The 13,277-nt window shown below is 56.6% G+C and overlaps 3 protein-coding genes across 3 annotated transcripts; 2 read left to right on the top strand and 1 right to left on the bottom strand.

Moving 5' to 3' along the window:
• Positions 1–64: 64 nt before the first annotated feature.
• On the bottom strand, positions 65–3,988 carry POLR1C (RNA polymerase I and III subunit C). Its single transcript, XM_072832909.1, has 9 exons — positions 3,833–3,988; positions 3,637–3,708; positions 2,155–2,262; positions 1,801–1,933; positions 1,405–1,524; positions 1,164–1,316; positions 833–982; positions 599–715; positions 65–439 (listed from the first exon to the last, which is right to left on the bottom strand). The coding sequence occupies exons 1-9, from the start codon at positions 3,899–3,901 to the stop codon at positions 321–323; spliced, it is 1,041 nt and encodes a 346-aa protein (XP_072689010.1). The 5' UTR covers positions 3,902–3,988; the 3' UTR covers positions 65–320.
• Positions 3,989–4,024: 36 nt separating this feature from the next.
• Positions 4,025–8,441, top strand: YIPF3 (Yip1 domain family member 3). The gene is made up of 9 exons (XM_072832907.1): positions 4,025–4,293; positions 4,916–5,113; positions 5,314–5,420; positions 6,669–6,714; positions 6,855–6,947; positions 7,105–7,236; positions 7,435–7,548; positions 7,741–7,864; positions 7,962–8,441. Exons 1-9 carry the CDS (start codon positions 4,213–4,215, stop codon positions 8,108–8,110), a joined length of 1,044 nt encoding a protein of 347 aa, XP_072689008.1. The 5' UTR covers positions 4,025–4,212; the 3' UTR covers positions 8,111–8,441.
• A 1,920-nt stretch (positions 8,442–10,361) lies between these two features.
• Positions 10,362–13,188, top strand: LRRC73 (leucine rich repeat containing 73). Its single transcript, XM_072832913.1, has 6 exons — positions 10,362–10,650; positions 11,267–11,427; positions 11,770–11,892; positions 12,275–12,375; positions 12,515–12,737; positions 12,857–13,188. The coding sequence occupies exons 1-6, from the start codon at positions 10,379–10,381 to the stop codon at positions 12,925–12,927; spliced, it is 951 nt and encodes a 316-aa protein (XP_072689014.1). The 5' UTR covers positions 10,362–10,378; the 3' UTR covers positions 12,928–13,188.
• Positions 13,189–13,277: the final 89 nt, after the last annotated feature.

Here is a 13,277-nt window from a genome sequence, read left to right on the forward strand (position 1 = left end):
GGCTAAATAATGCCAAGCCTCTTTTGAGGTGAGGCTCCATATTTGAGGGCTAAAACTCAGGTAGTAGTCTCTGACAAGAGGATCTTTATTTGGATGTGAATTTATTTACATTAAGGCCTTACAAAGGCATGAGGTCACATTTTGTGGCACATTTAGCAAAACCTACTGACTGAAAATAAGACTGGAACTATCCCAGAAAACCCAGGATCTCCAGTCACACCAGACTCTAGCAGGCCTGTGAGGTCAGGTCAGGACCCAAGATCTTCAGCTTGGCTCAGGAGCATCCGAGGCCAGCCATGCCAGTAAGTCCGGTGGAAACCTCAGTCCATCTGAACTGCATCCAGTTCATCCAAGAACCGTCGGCACTTCCCCATCAGCACCTTGATGGCTTCACTCACTAGCACATCTGGTGGTAACACCCCTGTTGACTCGACAGAGACTGGGAGGCAGAGACACACATTAGCCCAGGTAGGGGCTGTATACCAGCTCCTGCGCTACAGTGCTATAGAATCCACACCTGGACTCTGCAAGGAAACCGCAGTGCCACAGAACTGACCTGACCCGCCCCACCCCACCCTCTGCCTGACCAGATACTCACAGATGTAATGGTCTCGAACCCGCGCAAGGCGGACAACCTTCTTCAGCTTCTCCTTCCGGAACACTTCCCTGCTGAAGGTATCTAGCCGGGGATTGGCCACCCTGGCCACCTTTTTACCTAATGAAAACAAACCCTGTTCTAAATAACTAGGCCCGAAGCTTTTTATTTCTGCTCCCTTCGCAGAAAACATACTTTAACTCCTGACCTGAACACATGGCATCCCAAATGTCCTACCTTGGACTTCCTGCACCTCAATGACACCAGGTGAGAAGCATCGGCTCAGCTCCTCCGCTGCATCCCCTTCCACGGGCTCAAGCAGGGTGATGTCTGGCAGGAGCCTGTAACTGGCTGTTGCCACAGGTGAAAACTTGGCATGATCTTTTCCTGGAGGGTAGATATCAGAGACTGTGGGGAAACCCTTCTTGACGTTCAAAAAGCCCCTAATGGCAGAGGCCCACTGGCTTTCTGCCTGTTAGGACATCTCACCTCAGCCCCTTAGTCACACCCTGCCCCCCCGCTGTCCTCAAACTACCCTCCCGCCCTGGGCAACCCACAGGTTTCTTACCAATGCCCTTGACACAGTGCATGAGTAGGTCAATCTCCTGGCCAGGCCTCAGCTGAGCAATGAGGATATCATCATGCACGGGTCTGATCGTGCCCTCTGGGAAGAGGTCAGCCTGATTCCCCAGGGGCACCCATGTCATGTGCCTGGAGTACACTGGAGAAAGCACATCAGGAAAACCTCAGTCCTTAAAACTAGTACCCATCAAGAGGTGGGCCTTCCTACTCACCATACCACCACTCACCTTTGTGGTTCACATAGAGTTCATTGGGGTCAGAGGAATCTTTAGCAGCATGGGGGTTCCGTGTGCACCTGACTTGAAGCCGAAACTGCAGAGTATCTATCTCTGTGCCTTCATCATCCCCTGAACAAAGGATGAAAGTGGCAGCTCTTAAAGAACGACTGAGTATTTGAGTGCATTAATCTACACTTCTCATTTACTCCTCGGACAAATTTCCAATTTCAGAAGACCAGGGCAAGTGTTCACACAGATCAGAACTGATGTACCAAAACATTAGTGATTTGCTCATGGTCACAGTAATCAAGCCAGGATTTGAACATAGGCAGTAGATCCTCTAGAATCTACTTTAGGAGACAGCTGTTCCCATTTTGCCACAATTTCGTTTTCTCAAGCGCTGACCTTGGTTCCGATACTCAAACAGACGAGGATCAGCATGAATGGGAATAAGCCCCAAGCGATGAGCAAGGATCTCATCCTGGACAATGGATGTGTTGTTGTACACCAGGACCTTTTCCACAGCCATGGTTGGCACCTGCCCAAAAAATAAAATCATTCATCTACAGAGACCCTACAGACTCCCTATTTACTCCTACTTCCTGACACAGGGGGCCCTATTCCCAGAAAAACACCTGATGAAAAGTTCAGGAGGAATGCTCAGGAAAATGAAAGGAGCAACCTAAGAATTCTCCAAGTAAGGTGATGGCTCAGTTTCCACCCAACTCCGTCCCTGCCACCATGCCCACCAATAAATACCTCAGCTAATAAAATGCGTCGAAAAGCATTGGCAATGGCTGCATCAATTCCCACCATGTCGAACTCCAATGAGTTTTCATCCATGTGCACTACATCCACACGGAAATTCTACAGGGACAGAAAATGCACTAAATGAAGCCTTGGCCTCTGTGGAATCAATACCGTCCCTCTGGATATCCCCCAGCCCCAGCAACAATGTTCCCACTCACCCAAGAACCTCCCTTTGGCCAGATGTACCTCATAGCTGTTCCCTTCTCCCCCAATTCTTCATGAACTTCTTGAAAAGTTCCCATTTGTATCCTCTATTCATTTAAATCCTCCAACCAGACCACCCACAGAGACCATTCTACTCTGTCCTTTCTTACTAGACTCCTCCATCGGGCATTGATAGAATCCCTCCATTTTCCAACTCTGCCTTGGTTTCTGAGCACCAATCTTCTGGTTCTTTCTCCTCCAATGAATCCTTCTAAATTCACTATCTCCTACCCACTCCATAAAGTCACTATTTTCTGGATTTTTATCTCTCTCCAAAGTGACCTCAATCACGCTCATGGGTTTAACAACTATATATACAGAAAACTCCCAAATTCTCACTTCTCATCTCCTTTCAAACACACATTTTACTGGCCTGCTAGACCTCACATTCAGGAAACAATGCAGCATCATTCCCCTTCCCCAGACCTATTTTTCATCAGTAAATGGCACCACCATCCATTAAAGCAGTTCCTCAAGGTAGGTTATTTTATACTCCCTCCTCACAGCCCACATCAAAACAGTCACCAAATTTATCATGTCTCCTTTTTGCTCTACTTTCCTGATTATCATTTTAGTTCATACCTTCAACCTCAGCTCCTCTATGCAATTCTGTCACAAATCTGACTACCCTCTATGATCTTTCCCAACAGTTAAGGATGCAAATCAGATCACATCTGGCTCAGAGCTCTTCAAAACTTCCCTATCACCTACAGTGTCTAAGATGCACTTCAATCTTGCCTAGCACTCATGCTGCCCGACTTTACATTCTAGCAATAATAAACTGGACGTTCTTGGAACACAGTTCACAAAGCCTTTATAATGTAGCTTCTAGTCTTCGTCCCCCCACCTTCACCCTTACCCTTTCTCAGATTTTACTCATCGTTCAGGGCTCAATTCAGATGTCATCTCCTGCAGGAAGGAAATCTTCCATACCGCTACCCCGCTTTCCGTTCCAGATTAAGTGCCCCTCAGGGGTCACCCTAGTCACGACTGTCCTTTCTTATCGCTACCAACCACCTTTACATCATACTGGAGTCATTTATGCGTGCTCTTCAACAAGATTAAACATCTTGTTCGACGAACAGGGCACAGACCATGTACACGGAGGGCCTAGCATATTGCTCAATAAACGTTTTATGAACGCAGCGAATCCCACGGGCAGTTTCCAAAGCACAGGCCGCTCAGATCACACGATCCGTTCCCAATACCCTCTCCAGCCCCACCTACCTTCTCGAAGCGGTCTTGGTCCCAGGCATCATCATAGCCGGAATAGTTACCGGGAAAGTCGGTGGTATGAACCTAGACCAAAGAGAGACGAGTCTGCGAAGGGGCAGGTAGGGCAAACCCGCCCCAACTCCGATCCCAACTCATCCCTCCTGTTCCACTCTCATTTCTCTTGCCGAGTTCAAGGCCACGGGCTTACATTGCGAACCCCGAACTCCCCTAGAACCACGCGGGTCCGCATCTCTTGCACCGCCTGGGCGGCCGCCATCTTCTACCCCTCCACGTGACTAGGGCAGCAAACTGGCGCGCGCGTCCCAGTCGCCCTCCTTCGTCTCCATGGCAACGCACCGCCTCCCGGGATGTTAAATATCGCGAGATTCTGTGCAGCCTCCGTCCACGTCCCCAGCTTCCGGAAGTCGGTTTGGGCCAAACATCCGGGTTTCTCCTTTTTGCGTTCCGGCTGAACCCACCGCTCTTTTTCGCCCCTAGACATCTCCCTCCTTCAGGCCCACGTCTCTCCCACTCCTCCTCCGCGCGCGGGACTAGCGCGGGCTTCAGCGACGGGAGCCCTCGAGGGACATGGCAACTACGGCGGCGCCGGCTGGCGGCGCCCGAAGCGGGGCCGGCCCGGAATGGGGAGGGTTCGAAGAAAACATCCAGGTAATCGCCCCAGGGCTCCGGCTGCCGGCAGCCGCAGGGCCGGCAGCCGTCCTGAAGCGTCGCGGGGACTCTCCCTGGGAGCTTGGAAGTCTGCTCCATTTGCAACACTTGTCCTCTCCTTTGGCTCTTGGTGTACACGGAAGGTAGTGGGACTGGTGCTGACCTCAAAGGTCCAGACTGGTGCTCCAGCCAGAGGGCCTCGTGCCTCTGGGCCTGCCTGCTCTTGCTTTCGAGACAAGTTTGTTGGTCGATCGGGGCCAGGCATGGCGAGGGAGTGGGCGGTATTCACCGGCGCTGGCTAAAACCATGCTGTGTGCACAGCCTTGTTTGGGGATTGGAAAAGACAAAACGGGCACTTTTGCAGCCCTCTGAGGATTTGATAGGGAAGGTAGAAGAAAGACATATATGCAAGACAGGGGGTAGGTTTCCCAGGCTAGAAAAGAGAGCCAGACAACCAAGGATTCTGAGAGCAGATGAGGGGAAGAGAGTGGTATGATCTATGGTGATTCCAAGCCATATCCCCAGCAGTGGAAGAACAAAGTCCCAAATCCTGGGAGGAACGGAGGAGGACCCGCGGATGGAACAGAAAGGGCCTGCACTCTAGAAGCCATTGTCTTCACAGGGTGGGGGCTCAGCTGTGATTGACATGGAGAACATGGATGATACCTCAGGCTCCAGCTTTGAGGATATGGGTGAACTGCATCAGCGCCTGCGTGAAGAAGAAGTAGATGCTGATGCAGCTGCTGCTGAAGAAGAGGATGGGGAGTTCCTGGGCATGAAGGGCTTTAAGGGACAGCTGAGCCGGCAAGTGGCAGATCAGGTAAGCAGGATTGGATCCCTAGCAGGTGGAAAAGTATACTTAGGAAGGCCCCCAAGTGCTGGAGTTGATGTTAAAGTTCACCCCCATGTCGCCTAACCCATTAGAACTGTGTAGAAGGCCAATAGAAAGTGAGCGACAGGGACTATGGCCAAGAACCTCTCGCAGTACCTACCCACTTCACTCCGTCTTCCTTACTGCAGATGTGGCAGGCAGGGAAGAGACAAGCCTCCAGGGCCTTCAGCTTGTATGCCAACATCGACATCCTGAGACCCTATTTCGATGTGGAGCCAGCCCAGGTGCGAAGCAGGTGAGGATCCTTCTCATATCTAGTCCTTCATCCAAACTACAACCAGATACCCAGCCCTCATCACTGCACCTGTACTCCAGCTACACCATACCTCTTACCAGTCACAGAACAGGACATAGTGATAACACATTGCCTTCCTCCTCTTCTTCATCCAGCAAACTATTCTTCTCTCAACAGCCAGCTCAAATGTTGCTTCCTCTTCCCTATTCCTCAACCCCATCCCCACTCTGTCCTCTGCTGGTGATCCTAGAGAACTCTGTGCTTTCCTTTAACAGATAACACCTCAGCAGTGCTATGCTTTTTTATTCCTGGGGCTGGCTCCCCAGAGACCGCCTCAAAAACAAGCTCTGTTTTATTTTTATTTTTTTTATTCCCAGCACCGGAACAGTCTCTGAGCCAGAATATCGGTACATAGTTGTTGAATGACTTTTCAAGAAGTGGATCTAATTTTGGCTTGGTTCTTTGTCCTTTAACTTAAGCAGTGCCCATCAGACACCCAGTACCACTTAGCAGCTATCATTGAGCATTTGCTCTGTGCTGGGCACTGTAGTGGTTTTGTCTCACTGAAGACAGAGGGTGAAGATAAGATGGGAGCTTTGCCCTCAAGTGCAATTACAATACACCACTCATTCGCTATGTTGGGACACACAGGAAGGACACCTGACCCAGAGGAGGCTAGAGGGTGGAACAGGGCAGGTTTCCCAAAAGAAATAGGATCCAACCAAAATTCAAGGTATTAATAGGAACTGGCCACTTAATTCTTGAAAGTAGGGAGAAGTGAGTTTTCATCCCACATCAAAGATGTTTTTCAAGAAAATGCTCAGCGGTGCTCTGAGGAATGGTAAGCAGAAAGAGGCAGGAGACCTACTGCCTTCAGTAAAACTTTCCTTTTAAACTTTCCAGGGCTTCTCCATCACAGCCCTGAATTCTGGGCATTCTCTGCTGAGGTTGGCCTTTTAAAGGGGAGCAGGTCAAATAGGTAAATTGTCAAGCCCTCTCTCAAGGCCCAGGTGCACTCTCCGAGGTCTCCATATTGCTGCTGTGTGTCAGCAGGGTATCAGAAGCCTGTCCTTCCTGGACGCATTTTTAGCGACAAGGAAATTGTTTTCTCATTCCTAGTCTGTCTTTACTCTCTTCTCCTTTACCATCTAGCATGTTCTCTGGAGTTAGAGATGAATAAGATTCAGACCCTCCAGAACCTCATAGCCTAGTGCTGCCTTGGCTCTCATCTCTCCTCTCCTCTCCCAGGCTCCTGGAGTCCATGATCCCTGTCAAGATGGTCAGCTTCCCCCAGGTGAATACCCAAGGTAGCATGTTTGGAGGAGCTGGGGGAGGCATGAGGGCAGAGGGTGGGGCCACCAGGCAAATCCCAGGAAGACACAAACAAGAAGAGCCATTGAACCCTCCAGCCTGAGTGAGTTGCTATGTTGACAGAAAATTGCAGGTGAACTCTATGGACCTCTCATGCTGGTCTTCACGCTGGTTGCCATCCTCCTCCATGGGATGAAGACATCTGACACCATTATCGTAAGCAGGACAAAGGACTTTGGGGGGTGGCTGACCTAAGTCGAAAGCTACCCAAGGAGAGGTTGGTGGAGTGAGGTAGAAGCAGCCCCTGAGGGAAGCCCTGGGTGAGGCTGAGACTAGAGGCCTCCCAGGACTAAGCAGAGCCTTCACCCCACAGCGGGAGGGCACCCTGATGGGCACAGCCATTGGCACCTGCTTCGGCTACTGGCTGGGTGTCTCGTCCTTCATTTACTTCCTCGCCTACCTGTGCAACGCCCAGATCACCATGCTCCAGATGCTGGCACTGCTGGTAAGGAGTCCAGCATGGTGGTGGGCAAGGGTAGTCTTTAAAAAGAATAGCTAGGCCTCAGTCTGCCTCTGTCTTGGGGCCGCAGGGGCTGGAATGGGATGAGCTGGCCAGCAGATCATTTCTTTCTCAGGGTCCTTGTGAGAGATCAAAGGTCAGCCCAGCCTGAGCGATTTTCCTCTCCGCCGTTTTGTTTCCTAGGGCTACGGCCTCTTTGGGCACTGCATTGTCCTGTTCATCACCTATAATATCCACCTCCATGCCCTCTTCTACCTCTTCTGGTTGCTGGTGGGTGGGCTTTCAACCCTCCGCATGGTAAGCTGGGCAAAAGGCTGCCAGGGGTGGGCTGACCTCCCAGAGAGTTCGGGAAGACAGGCCGGAGCTTGGGCTAAACCCCACAAAGGGCTCTGAATGGGTGGGAAGAGCCCAAAGGTAATTCTCCTGTGGGTAGGACTGTCTTCTCCACGCTGCATCTAGGTCCTCTGAGCTGTACCCCTGTGGCCCTAGGTGGCAGTGCTGGTGTCCAGGACTGTGGGCCCCACTCAGCGGCTGCTTCTCTGTGGCACCCTGGCTGCCCTGCACATGCTCTTCCTGCTGTATCTGCATTTTGCCTACCACAAGGTGGTGGAGGGTGAGTGACAGGAGGGCCTGGGCTTCGGGGGAAGGGAACAGCCTCCCTGGGCAGGGCCCAGCCAACTCTTGCTCACCTTCTGTCCTTCTCCTTTCAGGGATCCTGGACACGTTGGAGGGCCCCAACATCCCGCCCATGCAGAGGGTCCCCAGAGACATCCCTGCTGCACTCCCTGCTGCTAGGCTCTCTGCTACTGTACTCAACGCCACAGCCAAGGCTGTCGCGGTGACCCTGCAATCACACTGACCCACCTGAGCCCCTTGGCTGGCCCCCATCCCCCCATCTGCGGAGCAGAGGAAGATTAAAGAACAGTACTGATGATGTGTGTCTCTTTGATGGGGTCTGCAGCTGCCTCAGAGCTGTAGCCACTTAAGCCAACTCCTTGACGCCTGTGGGCCTTCTGAAGGGCACAAGGCCAGGAAGGCCTGGCCGGGACTGCAGGGCTCTGCAGCCAGTGCAGAAAGTGGCTCAGCTCCTCTGAGGCCCTCTCTCCACCTACTCCTTCCTTCCTCTTTATCTCTCCCCTTGTCTTGCTAAATATAGACTTGGTAATTAAAATACTGATTGAAGTTTGGAACTGCAGCTGCCATTCTAGTGGTCCTCCCTGCCACCCTACCTCCTGCACACTTCCCTGTTCTCTCACTGGCGATAATGTCACATGTTTTCTTCTTGATACCTTCATCCAGCCAGGATGAAGGTGGGACAGCCCAGACTACCACTGAAAGCAATGACTGAATATGGAACCTGCCCCTGAGGGCAGGGGACACCCTCGGAGCAGCAGGGAGGCCTCAAGCACAGGAACCATAAGTCTGATGGAGGAGAGCACCCCGCTTGAGCGGGCTCGTCCTCACTCTTGGGACACCAATGAAACAATGACAAATGACAATTGCTTAAAAACTTCCAGATTCAACCCTGTGTCCTTACAAGGCCCTTGCGCCCCTGGGGTGTTGCATAGGAATAACTTTCCTGACAGAGAACACCTTTGAAGTTAAACCTGGCTGTGTCCTGGTAATACTGGGGCCAGAGGAACAAAGCCATCACTAGGAGTTTGCTCTCCTCCTTGAAGAGTGCTGTTCACTCTTCAAAACCACCACCACCCCAAGCGTAGCACCATCCATCCCTGTGTGCATCTCTAACCTGTTCCACTTAAGGAGTTTGTCAGGTGGTTGATGAAATAGAATTTTTGTCCTCCCTTCACTAGGCTTACATTCTTTTTTTTAAATGGTTACCCTAGTAAATGTGGGCGGGCATCTCTTCCTCCTAGCAACGGGCCTAAGGAAGACGTGCCCTCCACTTGCCCTGTGTGACCCGATGTTACGTGAGGACCCCACACCATCACCAGTGGACAAAGTGCAAACAGCACTACCCGCACCGCGCGGCGGACCCTTCCCGAAAGTTCCAGCCCACCTAACCCAGCTGCCAGCCACCAAGGCAGGTGGCTGGACCTAGCACCCCCTTTAAAATTGGGCTACCCAGTGCCCCGGGACGTCCGCCGCCTGCACCCTGCACCTCCGTGCAGCTCACCTGTCGGAGGAACCCGCCGCCCCGGGCCCGGGGGCCTCCGCTGCGGGGCCGCCATCTTGGCGGGGGGCGCGCGGGGGAGTCCTCCGGGGCTGGGTGTCCCCGCCGCACTCCCGCCTGTCGTCTCGGGGGCGGGCCCTCCAAGCAGGGCGGCCGGGCGTGCCCGAGGGGCTGGCCCCGAGGCGGAGGGGCAGAAGCAGCTGGGGACAGGCTCGCGGGCCATCGCCACGTGACGCGCCTCCATCCTCCCGCCACGCCCCTGCTCGTGCCGGCCTCAGCCCACGCCCAGCCCCGGCGCTCCCAGACCCGGGGGGGCGCGGAGCCGGGCCGCGTGGCCTAGGCCGGGCCGGGGGCGGGGCGAGCGGCGGTGACGCGGCCGTTGCCATGGGAACCCGCCGCCCGCTCCGGCGCAGGAGCCGGAGCCGAAGCCGGAGCCGGAGCCGGAGCTGCCGCCCGCCCGCCCGCCCGCCCCGGGCTCTCCCTGCGGGGCTGTAGGGGAGCCGGGCCGGAGGGAGGGAGGGAGCAGATGCGGCCCTCGAGCCAAGACCCGTCCCGCACGTCCTGAGCCGAGGCCACGCAGCCGCCGCCGCGACCGCGAGAAACGAGGACGAGCACGAAGCAGCGCCCGCCCGGCCCCCGGCCCGCGCGCCTCGGCCGGTCGCCCAGACACGGACGGCACGGACCGCCCCGGCCCCCGCGCCTCGCGGTCTCAGCCCGGCCCGCGACCTCCGCGCCTCCGCAACGCCCGCCGCCTCCGGCCCGGCCCCCGCCGCTCCCCGCCTTCGCCGCCTTCGCCTTCGCCGCCGCCCCCGCCGCCCCCGCCGCCCCCGCCGCCGCCGCCCGCGCCTCTGCCCCCGCCTCTGCCCCCGCCTCTGCCCCCGCTCCGCCCGCGCCCCCGGCCCCGGCCCCGGCCCCGCCCCCGGCCCCGGCCCCGGCCCCGCCAACCTCGGCCGCGGCCCGCGCCCCGGCCCCGGAGGCCCGGCCGCGGGTACCATGCTGCCCAGCTCCATCCAGATTTCGGGGGAGCCGCTGTCAGGCGCCGAGGTGCGGGACATCTGCCGCGGCCTGCGCGACAACGCCGTGCGCCTGCTCTCGCTGCGCGGCTGCCGCCTCTGCGACCGCGACTTCGGCCGCATCTGCCGGGCCCTGGCCGGGGCCACGTCCCTGGCGCAGCTCAACCTTAACCTGGGCGTCGTGTCCAGCCCCAGCCGCATCAAGCAGCTGGCGGAGGCGCTGCGGACCAACCGCTCCATCCAGTCCCTCTTGTGAGTGCGCTCCTCGCAAGGGGCCCCGGGCGCCGCGCCCCTCTTCACGCCCCCTGCCACTGCCGGGTCCTCCACACGCCCTCCTGTAGCCGCCTCTGCACCAGCCTGCCTTCCCCTCCCTGGCCCCTGCCTCATCCCTCTCCCCGAGCCCGTCCACGACACCCTCCGAGCGCATCCCTCACCTCCCGACTTTACACCCGCAGCCCCACCCCAAATGAGATGGGATGCCCACCCCCTCCTGGCAGGGCGCGCGTACCTCGCCACCTAATCGCTGGCACTGACTACTTGGGGACCGCTCCGCGGGTCTCAAGAAGGAACTCTCCTGGGGCCTAGACCCCTGCCCCTACACTCTGCCCGCTGAAGAGCCTCAGTCCACCTCCCACACACCTTCTCTGCTCTGTCCTGGATCCTAATCCCTGCCCCAGAAAAGAAACCAGACTCTTCTACCTGTATTCCTTTAGAATCTAGAATTTTCTTTCTCCCTTCCCAAGGCTTCTCCCAAGTGCTGGGACAAGGGCCCTGCTCACCCTCGGGCTCACATAAGGGAAGGGGCTCCATCCCCTACAGATAAGGCTGGTGACCGCAGTAACCTCTGCTCTCTGGTCTCGCCCGCCAGCCTGCATGGGAGCCCCCTGACAGATGCGGGGCTGGCCTTGCTGAACCCAGCCCTGGCCCTCCACCCTGCCCTTGTGGCTCTGGACCTGGGGGACTGCATGCTGGGTGATGAAGCCATCAACCTCATCTGTGGCCTCCTGCCCCCAGATGGAGCCAAGTCAGGTGAGCAAGGGGGCTCCGCTGAGGGTACGGGCTAGTGGCCTTGATGAAAAAGCTAGGTGCGGGGGGCAGGGGCCTGTGTACCCAGAGCTGAGGGCTCTGACTGGGGATGAGAATGTTTTTCAATCCTCTCAGGAAGGAGAAGGATTGGGGGCTAAGCAGAATGGAGACTCACGCATCCAGGCTGTGGTGGGCAGGAAAGGCAGGGGTCTCTAATGGTCCCTAAACTCTGTGGTGGGACAGGGTGTCTCTCAGCTACCAGGGACTCCCCAGCGATCCAGGGCAGGGGAGGGGCTTGAAGAGGGCCCCACCTCCATCCTGGTTTCTCGCTTCGTTGCTGCCCAGGCTTGAAGGAGCTAACGCTGAGTGCCAACCCTGGCATCACCCCCAAGGGCTGGAGCCGCCTCGCGATTGCCGTGGCCCACAGCTCCCAGGTCCGCGTCCTCAATCTGGACTACAACCCGCTGGGTGAGGCTCAAGGAAGCCCCCTGTGAGTCTCACCATCCCAGCCCCATCCAAGAACTTGGGACCATTGTTTGGCATGGTAACCCCCCCTCACCGGGGGAGGGAAAAAGGAGGGGGAACCTGGGAGGCAGTAGAGAAGCCACCTGTTTGGAGGACCAAATGACCAAAAGGTACATCAAAGTACCCGTCACCCCTCCTGGGCCTGGCTTGCTTCACCCGTTCACTCACCATTCACGGTGGCCCCTTTGAACACCTGCCAGGTATCAGCATGTGCTGGCTCGCGGGTGGGGTTCAAGGTTGTTAGGGCACAGGGGAGGCTGTGGGGAGGGTCAGCGGGCCTGCTCATGACTGCGGGTGACCGTGTGCATGGGTGCCGCCTCCCCAGGTGACCACGTGGCAGGGATGCTGGCTGTAGCTGTGGCCTCCAGCCGCACCCTAGAGGTCCTAGACTTGGAGGGCACGGGGCTTACCAACCAGTCAGCTCAGGTGAGAAGCCTTCACATTTGTGGACGGGCTAGAGGTGGGGGTGCAGGTGAGCCGGTGTGCCTGTGGACATACCAGGGGGGTGGGGGGGCAGTTTGGGGTCTGGGGGGTTGCCCTAACGGTTCATCCTCTTCCGCCTCAGACCCTGCTGGACATGGTAGAAAACTACCCCACGGCTTTGCGGAGCCTGGTGTTGGCTGAGAACAGCATTAGCCCAGAGCTGCAGCAGCAGATCTGTGACCTCCTGTCGGAGGGAGAGGAGGAGGAAGAGGTGGCGGGAGGGGCTGGTGACACCCAGGAACGAGAGAGGGGGCGAGAGCCTGCTGCCCACCAGAGGAGCAGCAGCTCTTGGATGTGCCCCAGTGGTAAGAGCCCCGGGGCTGATCGGAGCCGGGTCTGGAAGAGGCGTGGGACCAGGGATGGTGGGTGTGGACACCTAGGCCCCCTCTCACCTCTGTGTCCCTGCCCCTCTGCCCCTCCACAGATCCCAGCTCTCAGATGGTGCTCATGACTTCAGGACTAGGTGACAGTCTGTTGGCTGAGACCGAGATGTGACCCTCCACTTGGGCTCCTACACATCATTACATTTTGTCTATGTCCCCAGCACTTTGCCCGGATATCAGGGTCAGGCCCTGGGGCCTGGGATGGGAATGGGGGGGTGGTGCCTGGGGCTCTGGTAGCTCTGGGCAGCGATGGGAAGCTCTGGAAGCTAAGCAACAGCCTTGGGGGCACTTGAACCCAAGGCAAAGCCTCTGGACTTGTTAGCAGCTCTGGCTGCAACCCGCTGGCTCGGAAGAGATTTTATGACCTCTACAACCTGGCGTGTGGCTGTGCTCACTGGGGGCTGGCAGCAGGGTAGGAATCGGAACTGTTAGACACTAGGGGGCAGTGCCACCTCACAGCCC

The sequence above is a fragment of the Canis lupus genome, chromosome 7, assembly GCF_048164855.1.
Source record: "Canis lupus baileyi chromosome 7, mCanLup2.hap1, whole genome shotgun sequence".
In the NCBI taxonomy this organism is placed as follows: domain Eukaryota; kingdom Metazoa; phylum Chordata; class Mammalia; order Carnivora; family Canidae; genus Canis; species Canis lupus.

Excerpts from the sequence above, each read along its gene's own strand:
- POLR1C (XM_072832909.1), bottom strand. The coding sequence starts at position 3,901 with ATGGCGGCCGCCCAGGCGGTGCAAGAGATGCGGACCCGCGTGGTTCTA. Across the intron at positions 3,709-3,832 it reads GGGAGTTCGGGGTTCGCAAT|GTTCATACCACCGACTTTCC; the intron begins GTAAGCCCGTGG and ends TCTTTGGTCTAG. Across the intron at positions 2,263-3,636 it reads ACCAAGACCGCTTCGAGAAG|AATTTCCGTGTGGATGTAGT; the intron begins GTAGGTGGGGCT and ends CTGTCCCTGTAG.
- LRRC73 (XM_072832913.1), top strand. The coding sequence starts at position 10,379 with ATGCTGCCCAGCTCCATCCAGATTTCGGGGGAGCCGCTGTCAGGCGCC. Across the intron at positions 10,651-11,266 it reads CGCTCCATCCAGTCCCTCTT|CCTGCATGGGAGCCCCCTGA; the intron begins GTGAGTGCGCTC and ends CTCGCCCGCCAG. Across the intron at positions 12,738-12,856 it reads CTCTTGGATGTGCCCCAGTG|ATCCCAGCTCTCAGATGGTG; the intron begins GTAAGAGCCCCG and ends GCCCCTCCACAG.
- YIPF3 (XM_072832907.1), top strand. The coding sequence starts at position 4,213 with ATGGCAACTACGGCGGCGCCGGCTGGCGGCGCCCGAAGCGGGGCCGGC. Across the intron at positions 7,549-7,740 it reads GGCTTTCAACCCTCCGCATG|GTGGCAGTGCTGGTGTCCAG; the intron begins GTAAGCTGGGCA and ends CTGTGGCCCTAG. Across the intron at positions 7,865-7,961 it reads CTACCACAAGGTGGTGGAGG|GGATCCTGGACACGTTGGAG; the intron begins GTGAGTGACAGG and ends TTCTCCTTTCAG.